Here is a 26176-nt window from a genome sequence, read left to right on the forward strand (position 1 = left end):
TTTATTTTTTAAATTATAAATTATTTTTTTAATTAAATACTCTAATTTAAGACTAGAGATAAATAAATAATTTTTTTAGTTCATAATATTAATCAAAACTTTTTTAATTTTTTTAATTTAAATTGTATAAAATTTTTATTTATTAAAACTTTAAATCCTTAATATGAAAATACTCAATTATTTAGAAAATTTTATTGAATTTAAAACTCAAAGTATAATAAAATTTATTTTAATTACATTTAGAGAAATAATTTTCTTTAAATAAAATTATCAACAATTATCATAAATAAACTAATAACTTATTATTTATTTTTTTAAAAGCTGGGGTTGTTATATCCTACCCACCTTACAAAAATTTTTGTCCTTGAAAATTGATATAAGATGGAAAAGATTTATTTCAAGCCCACTTTCAAAAACATCAAAGAAAAGAAACAAAAAGGTTTAACATATTCAGTTTTTCAAATGTGAAAGAAATCATATCTCATGAAGATGACAGAAAAGGTGTAGTGTACTGTGGAGATTTAGAAAGATTCTTAAGATTAGACTCTAACAAGGATGCACATAATAATGACAGGTAAATAGCAATAAGGATGAATATTCCGAAAGGTTCAAGTAATAATTAGGAACATACTCAAGTAAGGATATGTATGAACAACAAGTTATGGTCAGAAGATATTCAAAACACATCCCAAGAAGAATTGGAAACAAAGAATTCTACTGCAAGCAATCAAGGAAGAGATTTACATCAGCACGAATAAGAATTATACATTGAAACGAAGCCAACTCCTAAAACTTAACTTCTAACGTCCCCAATCCCCATGATTCGCATTACTTATTAACTCTATTTTGTCCATGACAACCTATTAGTGTTTCCATATACATAAATTATTAGTATTAAGTTGGCCAGACTTAATACCATAAGGTATGCAATGGTAGGCTAACAGCTTTAATCAACAGACAGTCATGCATATAAAATCTAACTCTTGTCATTATGACAAGTTCCATCGCATGACAGACACTCAGAGTTTGCAGTAAAGCATAATCAGTCCCTTCCCAAGGCTCTACTAGAACGAACTGCTCTGATACCATAGTGTAACACCTTAATTTTTAGCACGTCATAATCGTACTAAGAATGAGGCATTACTACTCTATTTTTCTTTTATTAGCTATTTAATATTGAGCCTCTACACGTTAACTGGTCAATAGTTTTTAAGAAAAACGAAATTCCTTTTATTTTGGTATATACTTCAAGCTAAACTATGTCAGATAAACATATACTCACATATTTACTATTAATACATAATAATTGTTCATGCAAGACTCAATTACAAACCTACCCCTCTGTAAAAATATAACACTATAGAAACATCAAGGGCAAGGGGAATAAACCCAGAAGCAACTAGCCAAATAAATCTTCTATTAATCTGTAGATTTCCAATTAGTCGTCTTGTCTGTACCTCTGAAAAGGTTTTTGAAAAACATTAGGGTAAGAACAAAGCCACATGTTCTCAGTAGGGAACGTGAACACCATAATAAACAGAGTAAATACAAATAGTTAATTCACATCACAAAAATAATTTTACTTAGAAACAGTTTTAACTCGCTTTCTTTAAATTACGTTACTTAGACAAAATCTTAGTCTCATTAACAATTCCTTATATGTAAATAACATTCCTCAAGTTACTGCAAGATCTAAATAAGCTAACATCACAAACAATATACCTAAATCCAACATACAAACATCAATCCTTAGTACATTAATTATTAAGACCACAGCACAAGTAAAGTATCAAATCAAGCACACAAGCAAGTCACCAAAACAACACCACAATCACAGATAAACAAAATAAAACAAACACAATCAAATGTAAATATGCAAATAAGATGATTCATGCCTGTTTCTAGCGCAGGCCATGAGCTCATGCGTCGGTTGTCTACCCGCAACCCGACGTTATTCGAAGTGAACCCCGAATATGGTTTCTTTGCTGTGTCAGTTAGACACCTTGGCATCACGGTTACCCGTGTCAGTTAGGCCTTATCATAATAGCATTTTAAGGTGCATCATAGTAAGAAATAGTGCTATTAGTTAGGCGAATATTCTCGCATTAGCAATCTCAGGCTATTAGTTAGGCGGGCACTTTCGCATTAGCAGTTTGGCACAAGGCCCGTTTAACATACAATTCTCAATTATTTATTTCATTCTTTACTTCCCTTTTCTTTTCATCTAAGTACCCTGTCCATTCTTTAATTCTCACTTTCTTTTCTTTCCATTATGCCTCCACTTCACCTTACAGCTAAGTATACCTCTGCATCACCGCTTAGCTTTAAACGTGTCCTAGGGATAACCTACACACATTTGTTTAACTAAGCTGTTACATTCTGCCAAATTTGCACATATCCTTTGAGTCTAAATCAAGTTTTACCACGTTTGGATTAGAATTGAATCCGATAGCCAACTTAATTAAATCTGCTGCCACACTGAAGAGAATTCAGAAAAAATACAACAAGCAGCTCTGTTTTTGATAAATTCATGATAAATCCAATTCTAATTCGATACTTCCATATTTTGGTGAGAATACACTTAACACCCCAAAGTTTTAGGACAAATAAATTCTAGATCCATAGTACCTCATTTGGTTAATTAAATGTCAGTTGGAAATGCTGCTCTCTTTCTTTAAATTAGTTTTGAATTTCCTGTGAACAGTTCAGCTTCCAAGAGTTATAACTAACTCTACAAAATAGCAATGGAAATAAAATTTGTACTCACTTAAAATAGACTGATAGATATTTAAAATTTTTTTGGAAGCAACTCAAAATTCCAAACAAAATAAAAGTTATAGCATCTGGAATTTGGTACTGCAGAACTAGAAAACCAAAAAATTCTACAGCAACCACTAAACTTCAAAAATTTATAGATTCCAAACCACCTGGCCGAATTCCTTGAACTTTTTATGGAGAATTCTTGACTTCTTTAAGTTTGACAAAAAAATAATTTTGATCGAAAATTATGTCTAGATTTCTCCCAGTTTTTATTTTAAATTGCTGCCAATTATGCAAAAAATTCTGCATTAAGTAATTTTAACAACCCTTCATACCATATTTTATATTCAAGCCTAAAATTCCTCTAAAACCACAATTATAATTTTCTTTAGACTAGCCGAATTTGACCAAGAACACTTAATTCAATATATCACGATTTCATATCATAAGGGCAACGTAATCATATTATCACAACATCCATTCTTTAGCATCTCATCTATCACAACATATCTCAAGTTATGATTCATCAAATAAATTTTCAGTAGCCATCTCAATATTCCATACTCACAATCATCATCAACAAGTACTAGCAGCAAGTATAACTTCAAAATACATAACATCATCTATAATTACTACATGAAATCATTAAACCAATCACCAATCACAGCTATGATTCAACTCAATTCCAACAATTATTCACACAAAGCAACCATAAACTATTTACAATTACTCATTTAATTTTATTGGCATTCATAATTTAAAACCTTTATTTTTAAAATAAATCCCCTACCTCAGTTAGTCAAAACCGCCGAATTTAAATGCGACAATCCCCTTTCTTTTTAATCCATGGCAGCAGCAACTCTAGCAATTCTATAGTGGCACAAACATCCTCACTCAAAACGGCCCCAGCAAAAAAATAAGAGGAGTAATATGGCCGTGCTAAAACAGAGACATGCTATTGAAATTAAAATAAGAATTTGACAAAGGAACAACATTTAAACAGAACAAAGGTATAATCATGGTAGGTTCAAGAGTTACAGAATTGAGACTAAGACAAGAAGGGTTGGGATGCCGCTGGCTTTGATGGTGGTGCACGACTTTGTCTCCCTCTCTTCCTTGCGTCATTATCTTCTCCATGGCAGCGGCATTAGAACCAGTGGCGACGGCAGCGGCGCTACCTCCCTCTCTGGCTGCTGCATTCTCCTTATCTCTTGTGTCTTTGGTTCTCTCGCACTCTACTCTTTCTCTCCTCCTCTTCCCTGTGACAGCGGCGATCTCTTTGGCTTCACGGGCGGTAGTGGTGCGCAGCGAGCTGGCGGCATGGTGGAGCCTCCCCTCCCTTCCTTTTTCTCCCGCGGCTCTGGTTCTTTCACTCTTTCAATCCCTCTTCATTTCTACCCTTCTGATTTCTTTCTTTCTTTTGTTACGTAGGTGTGGGTGAAGTAAAAAGAAAAGGGAATGGCGGTGGATGAGGAAGGGATAAACATGGCTCTTTGAGAAATGAACAAGTGTGGAGGTACATGTGTGTGTTTTAGAAGGGTTAGGACTAGTGAAATTAGGGTTTAAAATTGGAAATTTAGGGTTTAAATAGATTATTGATTTAAAACCAAATTTAATCAATATGATTAATTTTAAGAATACTATTTATTTTTCAAATTATAAATTATTTTTTTAATTAAATACTCTAATTTAAGACTAGAGATAAATAAATAAATTTTCTTTTAGTTCATAATATTAATCAAATATTTTTAATTATTTTAATTTAAATTGTATAAAATCTTCATTTATTAAATCTTTAAATCCTTAATATGAAAATACTCAATTATTTAGAAAATTTTATTGAATTTTAAACTCAAAGTATCATAAAATTTATTTTAATTACATTTAAAAGAATAATTTTCTTTAAATAAAATTATCGAAAATTATCATAAATAAACTAATAACTCATTATTTTTTTTAAAAACTGGGGTTGTTATACATTGCACAGTCTAATCGGCATCTTTCGGTAAGCAAACACTCCAAAAGGGCAAGTGAACGTCGTCTTCTCTTGATCTTGAGGGTCTACAGCAATTTGATTATAGCCAGAATATCCATCTAAAAAACAATAAAATTCATGGCCAGGTAACCTCTCAAGCATCTGATCAATGAAAGACAAAGGGAAGTGATCTTTCCTTGTTGCAGTATTGAGCCTTCTGTAATCAATACCCATATGCCACCTCGTGACGGTCCTTGTGAGAATAAGTTCATTCTTCTCATTCTTGACCACTGTCACCCCTCCTTTCTTGGGAACCACTTGCACAGGATTCACCCCGTGGACTGTCAGAAATTGGGTAAATTCTCCCAACTTTCCAAAGCTTCATTACGTCTTTCTGGACCACCTCTTTCATGGTTGGATTGAGTCGTCTTTGTGGTTGCACAACTGGTTTAGCATCATCCTCAAGAAAGATCTTGTGAATACACTTAGCCGGACTAATCCCCTTCAAATCACTAATGGTCTGCCCAAGAGCTGTTTTATGGATCTTGAGCACTTGTATCAAGCTTCCCCTTCCTCATGTCTCAGAGAGGAGCTAATGATCACTGGATAGGAATCTTGCTCGCCTAGAAAAGCATACTTCAAAGAGGGAGGCAAGGGTTTCAACTCAAGCTTCGGAGGCCCTTCCTCTATATCAGGCATGTGTGACACCTTCTCTTGAGGTGGTGAATCATCAATCTCAAGCAAACCATCCTCTGAAGGGGGTTCCAAAACACCATCAAGCTCTTTGGCATCAAAAATCTCTTGAATCAGTGGCTCAATAAGATAAACTCTCATACACCCCTCAGAATCACTAGGGTGTTGTAGAGCCTCAAGCACATTAAGGACAATATCTTCTTCATTGACTCTCAGAGTCAACTCACCCTTGTGCACATCAATAAGGGCTCTCCCTGTAGCTAAATAGGATCTTCCTAAAATAATGGAGGCATTCTTGTCCTCTTCCATATCCAGTATGACAAAATTAGCAGGAAAAATAAAAAAAAGTCCTACTTTCACCAGTAAATTCTCAACAACTCTAAGAGAAAATTTAATTGCACGATCAACAAGTTGAAGAGAAATACGAGTGGGTTTTACCTCATCAATTTTGAGCTTTCTCATCAAGAAAAGTGGCATGAGATTGATGCTAGCTCCAAGATCACATAATGCTCTCTGACTAGTAATGTCTCCAATGGTGTAAGAAATTAGAAAGCTTCCCGGATCTTGCATCTTCTCAGGGAGATCCTGCTATATAATTGCACTGCATTCATTTGTTAGCACCACTATTTTACTCTCTTTCCAGTTCCTCTTGTTAGTCAACAACTCCTTCATGAACTTAGTATAAAAAGGCATTTGCTCAAAAGCTTCTGCAAAAGGAATGTTGATTTGAAGCTTCTTGAAGACCTCTAAAAATCTTGAAAAATATTTTTCTTTGGTGGCCTTCTGAAACCTCTGAAGATATAGCATCTTTGGCTTGTACTCAAGTGCTGGAGACTTCACTGGATGTTGCTCAAGATCAACTGAAAAGGGGTTATCCAGATGCCTTAGAGGGGCATGCTCTACTCTGTCCTCAGTCTTCTCCTAAGCTTCTTTTTCAACCAGCTCCTCACTAACTTTTGCTTCTGAACCTGCTACCTTACTACTTCTCAGATGTATGGCCATGTACTCTTCCTTTGGGTTAGGCATTGTGTCACTGGAAAGAGTATTAGAAGGCCTCTCAGGTGCTTGCTTGCTCAACTGACCCACTTGAATCTCCAAGTTTCTGAATGAAGCTCGGGTTTCCTGCATAAAATTGTGGGTACTCATGGAGAGCTCTGCAACTATAGATTCCAAGTCAGAAGATTTCTAAAAAAGTGGAAGTGCTTGACATTGTTGAGAGGGCTGAAACTGACGATTGTTGTTGAAGTTATTCTGATTAAAATTGCCTTGAGGAGAAGTGTTCATACCCTGGGTCGAGCTGTCCGACCCGGGTTGTTTAGCGACAAGTCGACCGACCTCTTTAGGTCAGGACTATCCGACCTCTTCTCAAAAGAGGTTGGCCAAATCACCAGGAAAGCCCAAAAAGGGCCCAACAGAGGAACACGACCCAAATCCAAAGGCAGTCCAAGCCTATAGAGATAAGGGCGGTTCCCTTGAAGATAAGAATGACCTCACTCAAAGATAAGATAAGATAAGATAACTATCTTATCTCCAGAAAGGTCACTCCACACTACTATAAATACACTGGAGCACCCAGGTATAACTCATACTCTGATTCTACAAAATACCTGCTTAATACCCTTGCTAACTTAAGCATCGACGTCCCTTGCAGGTACCACCACCCTCCAGTGACAAAGGATCAGCAGCATAGTCAGCCCAACAAGTCAGACAAAACCGCTCTAGCCGCCACCCACCAGCCGGACGTGTCAGCTCCGACTAGTACATAAGATCTCGTCCGAGATCGACCTACAGTTTCAGGTAACCATCGGAACATTGGTGCCGTTGCCGGGGAACCTGGAAGTCATCCCACCATCATGGCGGATAATCTTAACAACGACCACGACTCTGATCTAGAAGACAGAATGCCGCACAAAAATGCGGACACTACACCAAAAGATACTCCTCAACCTAACAAAGACAAGAATTCGCCAAACGTGGAAGCCATGGAGGCACTTCAAGACCTCCTAAACCAACTCGAAAAAGAGGTGGAGCATCAACGAGAAGCTGAGAGAGACCTACGAAGGGAAGTTAGGCGATGCCGCGAGTTAGAGGACAAGCTCCTAAAACTCGAAGCAGATATCAAGGCCAAAACCACTCGATACGGTCATGAAGATAGCCCCTGTAAGGACCAAGACCCATTCACCAAAGAGATCATGAGGACCAAAATCCCAAAGGACTTCAAACTTTCCGACATGACTTTATACGATGGCACAGCAGATCTCAACCATCTTCTCAGTAATTTCAGAAGTAGAATGTACCTTACCGACGCCTCAGATGCAGTTCACTGCAAAGCCTTTCTGACTACTTTAACAAAGACAGCAATTAAATGGTTTGACAATCTACCCCCTAGGTCCATCTCAAGCTTCGACGACTTAGCCAAGAATTTTCTGGCCAGATTCTCCATCCAAAAAGACAAAGCTAAGCACGCCCCAAGTCTATTAGGAATCAAGCAAGGAGATCGGGAAACTCTCCACAGCTACATGGAAAGATTCAACAAAGCATGTCTGGACATACAAAGTTGGTGCGCAGAAATCGTGACGGTTCCATTCCTTGGTAACGGCGCTGAAAACTTTATATGCACGTTCATAATCTTAATTCTTTGTCACAACTTCGCACAACTGACCAGCAAGTGCACTGGGTCATCCAAGTAATAAACTTTACGTGAGTAAGGGTCGATCCCACGGAGATTGTCGGCTTGAAGCAAGCTATGGTCACCTTGTAAATCTCAGTCAGGCGGATTCAAATGGTTATAGAGTTTTAATAACTAAAAGATAAATAAAACATAAACTAAGATAGAGATACTTATGTAATTCATTAGTGAGAATTTCAGATAAGCGTATAGAGATGCTTTCCTTCCTCTGAACCTCTGCTTTCCTGCTGTCTTCATCCAATCATTCCTACTCCTTTCCATGGCAAGCTTTATGTAGGGCATCACCGTTGTCAATGGCTACATCCCATCCTCTCTGTGAAAATAGTCCAATGCGCTGTCACTGCATGGCTAATCATCTGTCGGTTCTCGATCATACTGGAATAGGATTTACTATCCTTTTGCATCTGTCACTACGCCCAGCACTCGCGAGTTTGAAGCTCGTCACAGCCATCCCTTCCCAGATCCTACTCGGAATACCACAGACAAGGTTTAGACTTTTCGGATCTCAAGAATGGCCATCCATGGGTTCTAACTTATACCACGAAGATTCTAATATCTCGGACTCGGTCCTCTGTATTAGATATCTAAGAGATATTCATTCTAGCTTGTTTGCATGTAGAACGGAAGTGTTTGTGAGGCACGCATTCATAAGTGAGAATGATGATGAGCGTCACATAATCATCACATTCATCATGTTCTTAGGTGCGAATGGATATCTTAGAATAGGAATAAGCTTAAATTGAATAGAAAAATAGTAGTACTTTGTATTAATTCATGAGGAACAGCAGAGCTCCACACCTTAATCTATGGTGTGTAGAAACTCTACCGTTTGAAAATACATAAGTGATAATGGTCCAGGCATGGCCGAATGGCCAGCCCCCATGAAAGTCTAAGATAGCATAAAAACTAATCAAAGATCCCCTTACAAAGATAGTAAAAAGTCCTATTTATACTAAACTAGTTACTAGGGTTTACAGAAATGAGTAAATGATGCAGAAATCCACTTCCGGAGCCCACTTGGTGTGTGCTTGGGCTGAGCAATGAGCTTTACACGTGTAGAGGTCTTTCTTGGAGTTGAACGCCAGTTTGTAACCTGTTTCTGGCGTTTAACTCCACTTTGCAACCTGTTTCTGGCGTTTGACTCCAGAATGCAGCATGGAAATGGCGTTCAACGCCCGTTTACGTCGTCTATCCTTAATCAAAGTATGGACTATTATATATTTCTGGAAATTCCTGGATGTCAACTTTCCAACGCAATTGAGGGAGCACCATTTGGAGTTCTGTAGCTCCAGAAAATCTACTTTGAGTGCAGGGGGTCAGAATCCAACAGTATCTGCAGTCCTTCTTCAACCTCTAAATCTGATTTTTGCTCAAGTTCTTCAATTTCAGCCAGAAAATACCTGAAATCACAGAAAAACACATAAACTCATAGTAAAGTCCAGAAATGTGAATATTAATTAAAAACTAATAAAAATATACTAAAAACTAACTAAATCATACTGAAAACTATGTAAAAACAATGCCAAAAAGCGTATGAATTATCCGCTCATCACAACACCAAACTTAAATTGTTGCTTGTCCCTAAGCAACTGAAAATCAAATAGGATAAAAAGAAGAGAATATACATAAATTCCAAAATATCAATGAAACTTAGCTCCAATTAGATGAGCGGGACTTGTAGCTTTTTGCCTCTTGAATAGTTTTGGCATCTCACTTTATCCATTGAGGTTCAGAATGATTGGCATCTATAGGAACTTAGAATTTAGATAGTGTTATTGATTCTCCTAGTTCAGTATGTTGATTCTTGAACACAGCTACTTTATGAGTCTTGGCCGTGGCCCTAAGCACTTTGTTTTCCAGTATTACCACCAGATACATAAATGCCACAAACACATAATTGGGTGAACCTTTTCAGATTGTGACCCAGCTTTGCTAAAGTCCCCAATTAGAGGTGTCCAGGGTTCTTAAGCACACTCTTCTTTTTGATTTGGACCTTGACTTTAACCGCTTAGTCTCAAGTTTTCACTTGACACCTTCACGCCACAAGCACATGGTTAGGGACAACTTGGTTTAGCCGCTTAAGCCAGGATTTTATTCCTTTAGGCCCTCCTATCCACTGATGCTCAAAGCCTTGGATCCTTTTTTATTACCCTTGCCTTCTGGTTTTAAGGGCTATTGGTTTTTTGCTCTTGCCTTTTGGTTCAAAGAGTTTTTGGCTTTTTCTGCTTGCTTTTTCGTTTTCTTTCTCTTTTTTCGTCATTTTTTTCGCAAGCTTTTGTATTCACTGCTTTTTCTTGCTTCAAGAATCATTTTTATGATTTTTCAGATTATCAAATAACATGTCTCCTTTTCATCATTCTTTCAAGAGCCAACATATTTAATATTCATAAACAACAACTTCAAAAGACATATGCACTGTTCTAGCATTCATTCGGAAAATAAAAAGTGTTGCCACCACATCAAAATAATTAAACTAGTTTCAAGGATGAATTCAAAACCATGTACTTCTTGTTCTTTTGTAATTAAAACATTTTTCATTCAAGAGAGGTGGTGGATTCATATTCATAACTTTAAGGCATAGACACTTAGACACTAATGATCATGTAATAAGACACAAATATAAATAATCATAAAGCTTAAAAATTGAAAAATAGGAAAATAAATAAACAAGGAGATTAAGGAATGAGTCCACCTTAGTGAGGGTGGTGTCTTCCTCTTCTTGAAGAACCAATGGTGCTCTTGAGCTCCTCTATGTCTCTTCCTTATCTTTCTTGCTCCTCCCTCAAGGCTCTTTGATCTTCTCTAATTTCATGGAGGATGATGGAGTGCTCTTGGTGTTCCACCCTTAGTTGTCCCATGTTGGAACTTAATTCTCCTAGGGAAGTGTTGATTTGTTCCCAATAGTTTTGTGGAGGAAAGTGCATCCCTTGAAGCATCTCAGGGATTTCATGGTGAGGAATCTCCTCATGCTCATGTTGAGGTCCATGATCTCTTGTTTGCTCCATCCTTTTCTTAGTGATGGGCTTATCCTCTTCAATGAGGATATCTCCCTCTATGTCAATTCTAGCTGAATTGCAGAAGTGGCATATGAGGTGAGGAAAGGCTAACCTTGCCCAAGTGGAAGACTTGTCAGCCACCTTGTAAAGTTCTTGAGGTATAATCTCATGAACTTCCACCTCCTCTCCAATCATGATACTATGGATCATGATGGCCCAGTCTATAGTAACTTAGACCGGTTACTAGTAGGAATGATTGAGCGTTGAATGAACTCTAGCCATCCCCTAGCCACTGGTTTGAGGTCATGCCTTCTTAGTTGAACCGGCTTGCCTCTTGAGTCAATTTTCTATTGAGCTCCTTCCTCACATATGTCTATGAGGATTTGGTCCAACCTTTGATCAAAGTTGACCCTTCTTGTGTAGGGGCGTGCATTTTCTTCCATCATTGGCAAGTTGAACGCCAGCCTTACATTTTCCGGACTGAAATCTAAGTATTTTCCCCGAACCATAGTAAGCCAATGCTTTGGATTTGGGTTCACACTTTGATCATGGTTCCTTGTGATCCATGCGTTTGCATAGAACTCTTGAACCATTAGGATCCCGACTTATTGAATGGGGTTGGTGAGAACTTCCCAACCTCTTCTTTGAATCTCAAGTCGGATCTCCGGATACTCATTCCTTTTGAGCTTGAAAGGAACCTCAGGGATCACTTTCTTCTTGGCCATAACTTCATAGAAGTGGTCTTGATAGACCTTTGAGATGAATCTCTCCATCTCCCATGACTCAGAGGTGGAAGCAATTGCCTTCCCTTTCCTCTTTCTAGAGGTTTCTCTGGCCTTAGGTGCCATAAATGGTTATGGAAAAACAAAAAGAAATTTTTTTACCACACTAAACTTAAAATGTTTGCTCGTCCCCGAGTTAAAGAAGAAAGAAAGAAGTAGAAGAAGAAGAGAAATGGAGGAGAGGGAGTAGGTTTCGGCCAAGTAGAAGAAGAGAGGGTTGTGTTGTGTGAAATAGAAAAAGGAATGAGGGGTTTAGGGTTCGGCCATTTAGGGTTGGGTTTGGGAGGAAAAATATTTTGAATTTGAAGGTAGGTGGGGTTTATGGGGAAGAGAAGATGGATGTGAGTGGTGAGGGGATGATGGGAAAGAGTGATTGAAGTGATTGGTGAAGGGCATTTGGGGAAGAGAGTTATGAAAAGGTGTGAAAAGGAGAGAATAGGGTTAGGTGGGGATCCTGTGGGGTCCACAGATCCTGAGGGGATCCTGTGGGTCCACAAATCCTGAGGTGTCAAGGATTTTTTTGATCCATGTACCCTTTAGACGTGTAAAACGCCCTATACATGCAATCCTGGCGTTTAACGCCAGACTTCTGCCTGTTTCTGGCGTTAAACGCCACTTCCATGCTCTGTTCTGGTGTTTAACGCTAGGTAGATGCTTGTTTCTAGCGTTAAACGCCAGCTTGGTGCCTGTTTCTGGCGTTAAACGCCAGACAGATGCTTGTTTCTGGCGTTTAAATGCCAGACTGTTCTCCTCCAGGGTGTGCTGTTTTTCATTCTATTTTCACTCTGTTTTTGATTTTTCAGTAGTTTTTGTGACTTCACATGATCATCAACCTAAAGAAAACATAAAATAACAATGGAAAATAAATAAATATAATTAGATAACATTGGGTTGGCTCCCAACAAGCGCTTCTTTAATGTCAATAGGTTGACAGTAAGCTCTCATGGAGCCTCACAGATGTTCAGAGCAAGGTTGAAGCCTCCCAACACCAAACTTAGAGTTTGACTGTGGGGGCCTTGGTTGACTCTGCAGTGAGAGAAGATTTTCATGCTTCCTCTCCATGGTTATAGAAGGAGATCCTTGAGTTTGAAACACAAGGTTGTCCTCATTCAGTTGAAGAACTAACTCTCCTCTGTCCACATCAATCACAGCCCTTGCTGTGGCTAGGAAAGGTCTTCCAAGGATGATGGATTCATCCTCATCCTTCCCAGTATCCAGGATTATGAAATCAGCAGGGATGTAAAGGCCTTCAACCTTTACTAGCACGTCCTCTACTTGTCCATAAGCCTATTTTCTAGAGTTGTCTGCCATCTCTAATGAGATTCTGGCAGCTTACACCTCAAAGATTCCCAGTTTCTTCATTACAGAGAGTGGCATGAGGTTTATCCCTGATCCAAGGTCACATAGAGCCTTCTCAAAGGTCATGGTGCCTATGGTACAAGGTATTAAGAACTTTCCAGGATCCTGTTTCTTCTGAGGCAATCTCAGTTGATCCAGATCACTTAGTTCATTGATGAGCAAGGGAGGTTCATCTTTCCAAGTCTCATTACCAAATAATTTGGCATTCAGCTTCATGATTGCACCAAGGTACTTGGCAACTTGCTCTTCAGTGACATATTCATTCTCTTTAGAAGAAGAATACTCATCAGAGCTCATGAATGGAATAAGGAGGTTCAATGGAATCTCTATGGTCTCTAGATGAGCCTCAGATTCCTTTGGTTCCTCAGAGGGAAACTCCTTGTTGATCACTAGACGTCCCAGGAGGTCTTCCTCACTGGGATTCACGTCCTCTCCCTCCCTTGTAGGTTCAGCCATGATGGTTAAATCAATGGCCTTGTACTCTCTTTTTGGATTCTCTTTTGTATTACTTAGGAGAGTCCTAGGAGGGGTTTCAGTGACCCTTTTACTCAGCTGGCCCACTTGTGCCTCCAAATTTCTAATGGAGGACCTCGTTTCCTTCATGAAACTTAGAGTGGCCTTAGATAGATCAGAGACTATGTTTGCTAAGCTAGATGGATCCTGCTCAGAGCTCTCTGTCTTTTGCTGAGTGGATGATGGAAAAGGCTTGCTATTGCTAAACCTGTTTCTTCCACCATTGTTAAAGCCTTGTTGAGGCTTTTGTTGATCCTTTCATGAGAAATTTGGATGATTTCTCCATGAGGGATTATAGGTGTTTCCATAGGATTCACCCATGTAATTCACCTCTGCTATTACAGGGTTCTCAGGATCATAAGCTTCTTCTTCAGAAGAGGCCTCTTTAGTACTGTTGGATGATTCTTTCAATCCATTCAGACTCTGAGAAATTATATTGACTTGCTGAGTCAATATTTTATTCTGAGCCAATATGGCATTCAGAGTATCAATTTCAAGAACTCCCTTCCTCATAGGTGTCCCATTATTCACAGGATTCCTTTCAGAAGTGTACATGAACTAGTTATTTGCAACCATATCAATAAGTTCTTGAGCTTCTGTAGGCGTTTTCTTTAGGTAAATGGATCCACCTGCAGAATGGTCCAGTGACATCTTTGATAACTCAGACAAACCATCATAGAATATATCCAGGATGGTCCATTCTGAAACATGTCAGAAGGACACTTTTTGGTCAGTTCCTTGTATCTCTCCCAAGCTTCATAGAGAGATTCACCTTCTTTGTGTCTGAAGGTTTAAACATCCACTCTAAGCTTGCTAAGCTTTTGAGGAGGAAAGAACTTGGCTAAGAAAGCCGTGACCAGCTTATCCCAAGAGTTCAGGCTATCTTTAGGTTGAGAGTCCAACCATACTCTAGCTCTGTCTCTTACAGCAAATGGGAAAAGCATAAGCCTGTAGACCTCGGGATCAACCCCATTGGTCTTAACAGTATCACAGATCTGCAAGAATTCAGTTAAGAACTAAAAAGAATCTTCGGATGGAAGTCCATGAAACTTGCAGTTCTGTTGCATCAGAGAAACTAATTGAGGTTTAAGCTCAAAATTGTTTGCTCCAATGGCAGGGATTGAGATGCTTCTTCCATGTAAATTGGAATTTGGTGCAGTAAAGTTACCAAGAATCTTCCTTGCATTGTTATTATTTTCGGCCATGTCTCCTTCTTTTTCGAAAATTTCTGTCAGATTTTCTCCAGAGAGTTGTGCTTTAGCTTCCCTTAGCTTCCTCTTCAGAGTCCTTTTAGGTTCAGGATCAGCTTCAACAAGAATGTTCTTATCCTTGTTCCTGCTCATATGAAAAAGAAGAGAACACAAAGGAAAATATGGAATCCTCTATGTCACATTATAGAGATTCCTTTATGTGAGTATAAGAATAGAAGACTAGAAGAAGAGAAATTCGAACACCAAGAGGAAGAGAGGGTTCGAATTTTGAGATGAAGAGAAGTGTTAGTAAATAAATAAATAATTAGAAGGAGATGAGAGAGAGGGAATTTCAAAAATTAATTAAATTAAAAATAAAATTTAAAGTTAAATTTTGAAATTAAAATTGAAATCAAATTAAATTAAAAATTAAAACAATTAGTTAATAAAAAAAAGAAATTTGAAAAAGGGGGAAGGGATTTTCGAAAATTAGAGAGAGATAATTAGTTAGGTAGTTTTGAAAAAGATATGATTGAAACAAAAAGATAGGATTGATTAAAAAAAATTTGAAAATCAATTTTAAAAAGGTAAGAAGTTAGAAAGGAAGTTAGAAAAGATTTTGAAATTGATTTTGAAAAAGATGTGATTGAAACTTAATTTGAAAAAGATTTGAAAAAAAATTTAAAAAGATTTGATTTTGAAAATTAAAGTTAATTACTTGACTAACAAGAAACTAAAAAGATATGATTCTAGAGTTTAAAGATTGAACCTTTCTTACTAGGCAAGTAACAAACTTAATATTTTTTTGAATCAATCACATTAATTGTTAGTAAAGATTTGAAATTATGAAACAAAATAAGAAAAAGATTTTTGAAAATCATTTTGTAATTTTCGAAAATTATGAAAGAAAAATGAAAAAGATTTGATTTTTGAAAAAGATTTGAAAAACATAAGATTTTTAAATTGAAAATTTGATTTGACTCATAAGAAATAACTAAATTTTAAAAATTTTTTACTAAATCAAATCAAATTTTTGAAAATTATGAGTGAAATAAGAGAAAGATATTTTTTTTTTATTTTTGAATTTTAAATGAAGAAAGAGAAAAACAACCCAAAGACTCAATGCATGAAAATTTTGGATCAAAACATGTGATGCATGCAAGAACACTATGAATGTCAAGATGAACACCAAGAACACTTTGAATGTCAAGATGAACACCAAGAACTTATTTTTGAAAAATTTTCAAGAAAAGAAAACATGCAAGACACCAAACTTAAAAATTTTTATTCTTTAGACATTAACAAATTGAAAATGCATATGAAAAACAAGAAAAGACACAAAACAAGAAAATATGAGGATCAAACAAGAAGACTGGCCAAGAACAACTTAAAGATCATGAAGAATGCAATGCATGAGATTTTTGAAAATAATTTTTAGAAAATTAAAAAGATACAATTGACACCAAACTTAAAACTTGACTCTAGACTCAAACAAGAAACACAAAATATTTTTTGTTTTATTATTTTATTAAACTTTTTTTTATTTTTATTTTTTGAAATTTAATTAGGAAAAACGAAAAAAGAAGAAATTTTTTTTGTATTTTTCGAAAATAAGAAATAAAAAGCTTAAAATTAAAATAAAATTACCTAATCTGAGAACAAGATGAACCGTCAGTTGTCTAAACTCGAACAATCCCCGGCAACGGTGCCAAAAACTTGGTGCGCAAAAATCGTGACGGTTCCATTCCTTGGTAACGGCGCTGAAAACTTTATACGCACGTTCATAATCTTAATTCTTTGTCACAACTTCGCACAACTGACCAGCAAGTGCACTGGGTCGTCCAAGTAATAAACCTTACGTGAGTAAGGGTCGATCCCACGGAGATTGTCGGCTTGAAGCAAGCTATGGTCACCTTGTAAATCTCAGTCAGGCGGATTAAAATGGTTATAGAGTTTTAATAATTAAAAGATAAATAAAACATAAACTAGGATAGAGATACTTATGTAATTCATTAGTGATAATTTCAGATAAGCGTATAGAGATGCTTTCGTTCCTCTGAACCTCTGCTTTCTTGCTGTCTTCATCCAATCATTCCTACTCCTTTCCATGGCAAGCTTTATGTAGGGCATCACCGTTGTCAATGGCTACATCCCATCCTTTCTGTGAAAATGGTCCAATGTGCTGTCACTGCATGGCTAATCATCTGTCGGTTCTCGATCATACTGGAATAGAATTTACTATCCTTTTGCATCTGTCACTACGCCCAGCACTCGCGAGTTTGAAGCTCGTCACAGCCATCCCTTCCCAGATCCTACTCGGAATACCACAGACAAGGTTTAGACTTTTCGGATCTCAAGAATGGCCATCCATGGGTTCTAACTTATACCACAAAGATTCTAATATCTCGAACTCGTTCCTCTGTATTAGATATCTAAGAGATATTCATTCTAGCTTGTTTGCATGTAGAATGGAAGTGTTTGTCAGGCACGCGTTCATAAGTGAGAATGATGATGAGCGTCGCATAATCATCACATTCATCATGTTCTTGGGTGCGAATGGATATCTTAGAATAGGAATAAGCTTGAATTGAATAGAAAAATAGTAGTACTTTGTATTAATTCATGAGGAACAGCAGAGCTCCACACCTTAATCTATGGTGTGTAAAAACTCTACCGTTTGAAAATACATAAGTGATAATGGTCCAGGCATGGCCGAATGGCCAGCCCCCATGAAAGTCTAAGATAGCATAAAAACTAATCAAAGATCCCCTTACAAAGATAGTAAAAAGTCCTATTTATACTAAACTAGTTACTAGGGTTTACAGAAATGTGTAAATGATGCAGAAATCCATTTCTGGGGCCCACTTGGTGTGTGCTTGGACTAATCATTGAGCTTTACACGTGTAGAGGTCTTTCTTGGAGTTGAACGCCAGTTTGTAACCTGTTTCTGGCGTTTAACTCCACTTTGCAACCTGTTTCTGGCGTTTGACTCCAGAATGCAGCATGGAACTGGCGTTCAACGCTAGTTTACGTCGTCTATCCTTAATCAAAGTATGGACTATTATATATTGCTGGAAATCCTTGGATGTCTACTTTCCAACACAATTAAGAGCACGTCATTTGGAGTTCCGTAGCTCCAGAAAATTCACTTTGAGTACAGGGGGGTCAGAATCCAACAGCATCTGCAGTCCTTCTTCAATCTCTGAATCTGATTTTTGCTCAAGTCCCTCAATTTCAGCCAGAAAATACCTGAAATCACAGAAAAACGCACAAACTCATAGTAAAGTCCAGAAATGTGAATATTAATTAAAAACTAATAAAAATATACTAAAAACTAACTAAATCATACTGAAAACTATGTAAAAACAATGCCAAAAAACGTATAAATTATCCGCTCATCAAAAGTCTACCAACAGAGGACGCTATTATGGGTCTCATCAATGGCTTGCAGGAGGGACCTTTTAGCCACTCTATATCAAGCATCCCACATCTCTGAACAAAGTGCAAGAACGAGCAGAGAAGTACATCAACATGGAAGAAAACTCTCGACTAGGAGAGACCTCAAAATCTGGATTCTCCTACTCTTCCGAGATAAGGACAAAGAATCCAAGAAAAAAGAAGATCAACATGGGGAAAAGATAAAAAAATACCACAATTACACCCCTCTTCGGGTGTCCCTTGTGGATGTCTACAGAGAAGTTTGCCATACTGAAAAAATACCCCAGCTTGACCACTCAAAAGCAAAAAAGAAGGAAAAAATCGGACTGAATACTGTGAATACCATCGAATCTATGGACATTCCACCAACGAATACTTCGACTTAAAAAATGTCATAGAAAAATTGGTAAGAGAAGGGAAATTAGATCGGACGAACTGAGCGACCACCTCGTACACCAGAGAGACACGTCCACATGATACAAGGAGGATTTGCGGGAGGAGGGATCTCTAAATTATCTTGCAAAAGATATCTTAAAGAAGTATATCATGTCGAGGGAAAAGAGGAAACACCCGACATATCCATTGTTCCGAGGGTTACCTAAAACTGTAGGTCGATCTCGGACGAGATCTTCTGTGCTGGTCGGAGATGACGTGTCCGGGTGGTGGGTGGCAGCCGGAGCTGTCGTGTCTGACTTGTGGGACTAGCTGCACTGCTGATCCTTCGTCACCGGAGGGTGGGGGTACCTGCAAGAGATTCGATGCTTAAGTTAGCATGGGTATTAAATAGGTTTTTAGTAGAATCAGAGTATGAGTTATACCTGGGTGCTCCAGTGTATTTATAATGGTGTAGAGTGACCTTTTTAGATAGGATAAGTTAGTTATCTTATCTTATCTTATCTTTGGGTGAGGTCAGCTTATCTTCAAGGGAACTGTTCATACCCTAGGTCGAGCTATCCGACCTGGGATCGACGACAAAGCAACTGACCTCTTCAGGTTAAGCGGACCGACTTCTTCTCAAAGAACTCGGCCAAATCGACAGGAAAGCCCATAAAGGGCCCAAAGTAGAGGAACACGACCCAAATCCAAAGGCTGTCCAAGCCTATAGAGATAAGGGCGGTTCCCTTGAAGATAAGCTGACCTCGACTCAAAGATAAAGATAAGATAACTAACTTATCTTATCTAGAAAGGTCACTCTACAACTACTATAAATACACTGGAGCACCCAGGTATAACTCATACTCTGATTCTACTAAAAACCTGCTTAATACCCGTGCTAACTTAAGCATCGGAGTCTCTTGCAGGTACCCCCCACCCTCCGGTGGCCAAGGATCAGTAGTGCAGTCAATCCAACAAGTCGGACACAACAGCTCTGGCCGCCATCAGCCAGCCGGACACGTCCTCTCCGACCAGTACAGAAGATCTCATCCGAGATCGACCTCCAGTTTCAGGTAACCCTCGGAACATTGGCGCCGTTGTCGGGTGATGAGCGGATATTTTATACGCTTTTTGGGGTTAATTTCATATAGTTTTTAGTATGTTTTAGTTAGTTTTTAGTTTATTTTCATTAGTTTTTAGGAAAAATTCACATTTCTGGACTTTACTATGAGTTGTGTGTTTTTCTGTAATTTCAGGTATTTTTCTGGCTGAAATTGAGGGAGCTGAGCAAAAATCTTATTCAGGCTGAAAAAGGACTGCTGATGCTGTTGGATTCTGACCTCCCTGCACTCAAAGTAGATTTTCTGGAGCTACAGAACTCGAAATGGCGTGCTTCTAATTGCGTTGGAAAGTCGACATCCAGGGCTTTCCAGCAATATATAATAGTCCATACTTTGCTCAAGGATAGACGACGTAAACTGGCGTTCAATGCCAGTTCTCTGCCCAATTCTGGCGTCCAGCGCCAGAAAAGGATTAAAAGTTGGAGTTCAACGCCAGAAATGGATCCAAACCTGGCGTTGAACGCCCAAAATGGCCTTATGCACGTGAATTGCTTAAGTCTCAGCCCCAGCACACACCAAGTGGGTCCCAGAAGTGGATCTCTATACCATCTGTTATAGTTTATTCAATTTCTGTAAACCTAGGCTACTAGTTTAGTATTTAAACAACTTTTAGAGACTTATTTTGTATCTGATGACATTTTAGATCTGAACTTTGTACTCTTTGACGGCATGAGTCTCTAAACTCCATTGTTGGGGGTGAGGAGCTCTGCTGTGTCTCGATGAATTAATGCAAGTATTTCTGTTTTCCATTCAAACATGCATGTTCCTATCTAAGATATTCATTCGCGCCTAACTATGGAGAAGGTGATGATCAGTGACACTCATCACCTTCCTCAATCCATGAACGTGTGTCTGACAATAACCTCCGTTCTACATCAGATTGAATGAATATCTCTTAGATTCCTCAATCAGAATCTCCGTGGTATAAGCTAGATTGATGGCGGCATTCATGAGAATCCGGAAAGTCTAAACCTTGTCTGTGGTATTCTGAGTAGGATTCAGGGATTGAATGACTGTGACGAGCTTCAAACTCGCGAGTGCTGGGCGTAGTGACAGACGCAAAAGGAGGGTGAATCCTATTCCAGCATGATCGGGAACCTCAGATGATTAGCCGTGCTGTGATAGAGCATTTGGACCATTTTCACAAGAGGAGGGGATGTAACCATTGACAACGGTGATGCCCCAACACACAGCTTGCCATAGAAGGACGTGCGTGCGTGAATCAGAGGACAGAGGAAAGTAGAGATTCAGAAGACAAAGCATCTCCAAAACTCCAACATATTCTCCATTACTACATAACAAGTAACCTTTAACCCATGCTCTCTTGTTTATTCGCAATTCAAATGATAAATAAAATTGACTTCCTGACTAAGAATTGCAAGATAACCATAGATTGCTTCAAACCAACAATCTCCGTGGGATTCGACCCTTACTCACGTAAGGTATTACTTGGACGACCCAGTGCACTTGCTGGTTAGTGGTACGAGTTGTGAAAAGTGTGATTCACAATTCGTGCACCAAGTTTTTGGCGCCGTTGCCGGGGATTGTTCGTATTTGAACAACTGACGGTTTATTTTGTTGCTTAGATTAGGAAAATTTTTCTTTTTGGTTTAAAGTCTCTTATTATTGTTCTTAGTAAAAAATATCCCTCTTCAAAACAAGTGTTACTTTTACTGCCCAATTGGCTAGAGCGTTAGTCTAAGTCCGTGGCAGTTTGGTACACTCTTTTTAAAAATCTTTTTCAAAAATAATATTTTCTCTATTAAATTTTGTGCCAAACTTTAAGTTTGGTGTTTCTTAGTTAATTTCCCTTTGATTTTCGAAAATTTTAAGTTTGGTGTTCCTTCTTCATGTTCTTGTGTTCTTGTGAGTCTTCAAAGTGTTCTTGAGTTTTCCTTGTGTCTTGATCTTAAAATTTTAAGTTTGGTGTTCCTTGGTGTTTTACCCTCCAAAATTTTCGAAAACAAGGAGCATTAGATCTAAAAATTTTAAATCTTGTGCTATTTTATTGTTTTTCTCTTTTCTCACTAAATTCAAAAATATCTTTTCTCTCTAATTTTAAAACAATTTTCGAAAATTATTTTAAAAAAAAATGCAGATTTTTTTTCAAAATTTAAAATCTTTTCCAAATCATATCTTTTTCAAAACTTCCTTACCACTTTCTCTCTCCTTATTTTTTTTCAAAAATCTTCACCTATTTTTTTATTTTATTTTAATTATTTTCGAAATAAACAAATAAATAAATAAATAAAAATAAAATTTTTACTTGACATCATCTCCATTTCTCCATCATGGATCTAAGTGGAAATGAACAGTCCAGGAGGACTCTGAGGTCATATTCTAACCCCTCTACTGCTTCATATGGGAGTAGCATTTGCATACCCTCCATTGGAGTCAGTAGCTTTGAGTTGAATCCTCAGCTCATTATCATGGTGCAGCAAAGTTGCCAGTATTCCGGTCTTCCACAGGAAGAACCTACAGAGTTTCTGGCACAGTTTCTACAGATTGCTGACACAGTACATGATAAAGAAATAGATCAGGATGTCTACAGACTATTACTGTTTCCATTTGCTATAAAAGATCAAGCTAAGAGGTGGTTGAATAACCAACCTAAGGCCAGCATAAGGACATGGAAACAGCTAACAGAAAAATTCCTGAATCAATACTTTCCCCCAAAACGGATGACACAGCTAAGGTTGGACATCCAAGGCTTCAAACAAGGAGATAATGAATCTTTTTATGATGCCTGGGAGAGATACAGAGAGATGCTACGAAAATGCCCCTCTGAAATATTTTCAGAGTGGGTTCAGTTAGACATCTTCTATTATGGGCTTGCAGAAGGAGCTCAGATGTCTTTGAATTACTCAGCTGGTGGATCTATCCACATGAGAAAGACAATTGAAGAAGCTCAAGAGCTCATTGATACAGTTGCCAAGAATCAGCATATGTACCTAAGCAGTGACCCTTCCATGAAAGAAGAGGTTAAAACAGCAACTGCTGAACTCAGTCCTGTAAAACAAGCTGCTGAATTCAATCAGCAATTGGACTTTCTAACAAAGCAGTTAGCCGAATTCAAAGATAGACTACAAGAGACAAGGATGGCTAATATACATATGGACGAACAGTTTAAGCAAACAAAGCAGCAGCTGTCAAGGCAAATAACAGAAGAATGCCAAGCAGTTCAACTAAGAAGTGGAAAAACATTAAATACCCTACCTCAAGGCAGCAAAAAGCTAAGAAATGAGCAAACCACCCAAAATTCACCTGAGGACAGTAAGAGCCCATGGAAAAGTAATTCTGGAACTAAAACACCGGAAATTTGGTGGAAGGCTGGCGCTGAACACCCAGACCATGCTCAGGACTGGCGTTCAACGCCAGAAACAAGGCAGGTGATGAGCGGATATTTTATACGCTTTTTGGGGTTAATTTCATATAGTTTTTAGTATGTTTTAGTTAGTTTTTAGTTTATTTTCATTAGGTTTTAGGAAAAATTCACATTTCTGGACTTTACTATGAGTTGTGTGTTTTTCTGTAATTTTTCAGGTATTTTTCTGGCTAAAATTGAGGGAGCTGAGCAAAAATCTGATTCAGGCTGAAAAAGGACTGCTGATGCTGTTGGATTCTGACCTCCCTGCACTCAAAGTGGATTTTCTGGAGCTACAGAACCCGAAATGGCGTGCTTCCAATTGCGTTGGAAAGTAGACATCCAGGGCTTTCCAGCAATATATAATATTCCATACTTTGCTCAAGGATAGACGACGTAAACTGGCGTTCAACGCCAGTTCTCTGCCCAATTCTGGCGTCCAGCGCCAAAAAAGGATTAAAAGTTAGAGTTCAACGCCAGAAATGGATCCAAACTTGGCGTTGAACGCCCAAAATGGCCTTATGCACGTGAATTGCTTAAGTCTCAGCCCCAGCACACACCAAGTGGGCCCCAGAAGTGGATCTCTGCACCATCCATCATAGTTTACTCATTTTTTGTAAACCTAGGCTACTAGTTTAGTATTTAAACAACTTTTAGAGACTTATTTTGTATCTCATGACATTTTAGATCTGAACTTTGTACTCTTTGATGGCATGAGTCTCTAAACTCCATTGTTGGGGGTGAGGAGCTCTTCTGTGTCTCGATGAATTAATGCAAGTATTTCTGTTTTCCATTCAAACACGCTTGTTCCTATCTAAGATGTTCATTCGCGCTTAACTGTGATGAAGGTGATGATCCGTGACATTCATCACCTTCCTCAAACCATGAACGTGTGCCTGACAACCACCTCCGTTCTATATTCGATTGAATGAGTATCTCTTAGATTCCTTAATCAGAATCTCCGTGGTATAAGCTAGAACTGATGGCGGCATTCATGAGAATCCGGAAAGTCTAAACCTTGTCTGTGGTATTCCGAGTAGGATTCAATGATCGAATGACTGTGACGAGCTTCAAACTCGCGAGTGCTGGGCGTTAGTGATAGACGCAAAAGGATGAAGAATCCTATTCCAGTATGATCGAGAACCGACAGATGATTAGCCGTGCTGCAACAGAGCATGTGAGCATATTCTTCACTGAGAGGATGGGATGTAGCCATTGACGATGGTGATCCCCTACATACAGCTTACCATAGGAGGACGTGCGTGCGTGAATTAGAAGGCAGAGGAAAGCAGAGATTCAGAAGACAAAGCATCTCCAAAACTCCAACATATTCTCCATTACTGCATAACAAGTAACTTTTAATTTATGCTCTCTTGGTTATTCGCAATTCAACTGATAAACATAATTGACTTCCTGACTAAGATTTACAAGATAACCATAGATTGCTTCAAACCAACAATCTCCGTGGGATTTGACCCTTACTCACGTGAGGTATTACTTGGACGACCCAGTGCACTTGCTGGTTAGTGGTACGAGTTGTGAAAAGTGTGATTCACAATTTGTGCACCAAGTTTTTGGCGCCGTTGCCAGGGATTGTTCGCGTTTGGACAACTAACGGTTTATTTTGTTGCTTAGATTAGGAAAAATTTCTCTTTTTGTTTAGAGTCTCGTATTATTGTCGTGTTAAAATTTTAGAATCCTTATTTTCTTATTAAAACCTTTTTCAAAAATAATTTTTCTATTAAATCCTCTGCCAAACTTTAAGTTTGGTGTTTTCTTGTTGATTTTTCTTAAAATTTTTGAAAATTTATTTTGGTTTTCTAAAAATTTTAAGTTTGGTGTTCTTCCTTAATGTTCTTGTGTTCTTGTGAGTCTTCAAAGTGTTCTTGAGTTTTCCTTGTGTCTTGATCTTAAAATTTTTAAGTTTGGTGTTCCTTGGTGTTTTCCCTCCAAAATTTTCGAAAATAAGGAGCATTAGATCTAAAAATTTTAAATCTTGTGCCATCTTATTGTTTTTCTCTTTCCTCTTAAAAATCAAAAATATCTTTTCTCTCTATTTTAAAAGCAAATTTTCAAAATCTATTTCTAAAATTTAGATTTTTATTTCAAAATTTAAAACCTTTTTCAAAAATCATCATATCCTTTTCAAAATCTTCTAACCACTTTCTCTCTCTTCAATTTTTTTTCAAAAATCTTTCAATCATTTCTATTTATTTTATTTTGATTTATTTTGTTTTCGAAATAAATAAATAAATAAATAAAAATATTTTTCCTATTTTACACCATCTCCCTTTCTCCATCATGGACCTAAGCGGAAATGAACAGTCCAAGAGGACTCTGGGGTCATATTCTAACCCCTCTACTGCTTCATATGGGAGTAGTATCTGCATACCCTCCATTGGAGTCAGTAGCTTTGAGTTGAATCCTCAGCTCATTATCATGGTGCAGCAAAGTTGCCAGTATTCCGGTCTTCCACAGGAAGAACCTACAGAGTTTCTGGCACAGTTTTTACAAATTGCTGACACAGTACATGATAAAGAAATAGATCAGGATGTCTACAGACTATTACTATTTCCATTTGCTGTAAAAGATCAAGCTAAGAGGTGGTTGAATAACCAACCCAAGGCCAGCATAAAGACATGGAAACAGCTGACAAAAAAATTCCTGAATCAATATTTCCCTCCAAAAAGGATGACACAGCTAAGGCTGGACATCCAAGGCTTTAAACAAGGAGATAATGAATCTCTTTATAATGCCTGGGAGAGATACAGAGAGATGCTACGAAAATGCCCCTCTGAAATGTTTTCAGAGTGGGTTCAGTTAGACATCTTCTACTATGGGCTTGCAGAAGGAGCTCAGATGTCTCTAGATTACTCAGCTGGTGGATCTATCCACATGAGAAAGACAATTGAAGAGGCTCA

General features: G+C 37.9%; 1 protein-coding gene and 1 non-coding gene across 2 annotated transcripts; one reads left to right on the forward strand and one right to left on the reverse strand.

Annotated features, from left to right (window-relative positions):
- Positions 1 to 5293: 5293 nt before the first annotated feature.
- LOC107611006 (uncharacterized) lies at positions 5294 to 5998 on the reverse strand. The gene has a single exon (XM_016312975.1). It carries the CDS (start codon positions 5996 to 5998, stop codon positions 5294 to 5296), a length of 705 nt encoding a protein of 234 aa, XP_016168461.1.
- Positions 5999 to 14475: 8477 nt separating this feature from the next.
- Positions 14476 to 14579, forward strand: LOC148547857 (small nucleolar RNA R71). The gene has a single exon (XR_015897200.1). It is a non-coding gene; the product is annotated as a small nucleolar RNA R71 (small nucleolar RNA).
- Positions 14580 to 26176: the final 11597 nt, after the last annotated feature.

Source organism: Arachis ipaensis, chromosome B8, assembly GCF_059453495.1.
Source record: "Arachis ipaensis isolate K30076 ecotype BB chromosome B8, ASM5945349v1, whole genome shotgun sequence".
NCBI classification, from domain to species: Eukaryota; Viridiplantae; Streptophyta; class Magnoliopsida; order Fabales; family Fabaceae; genus Arachis; species Arachis ipaensis.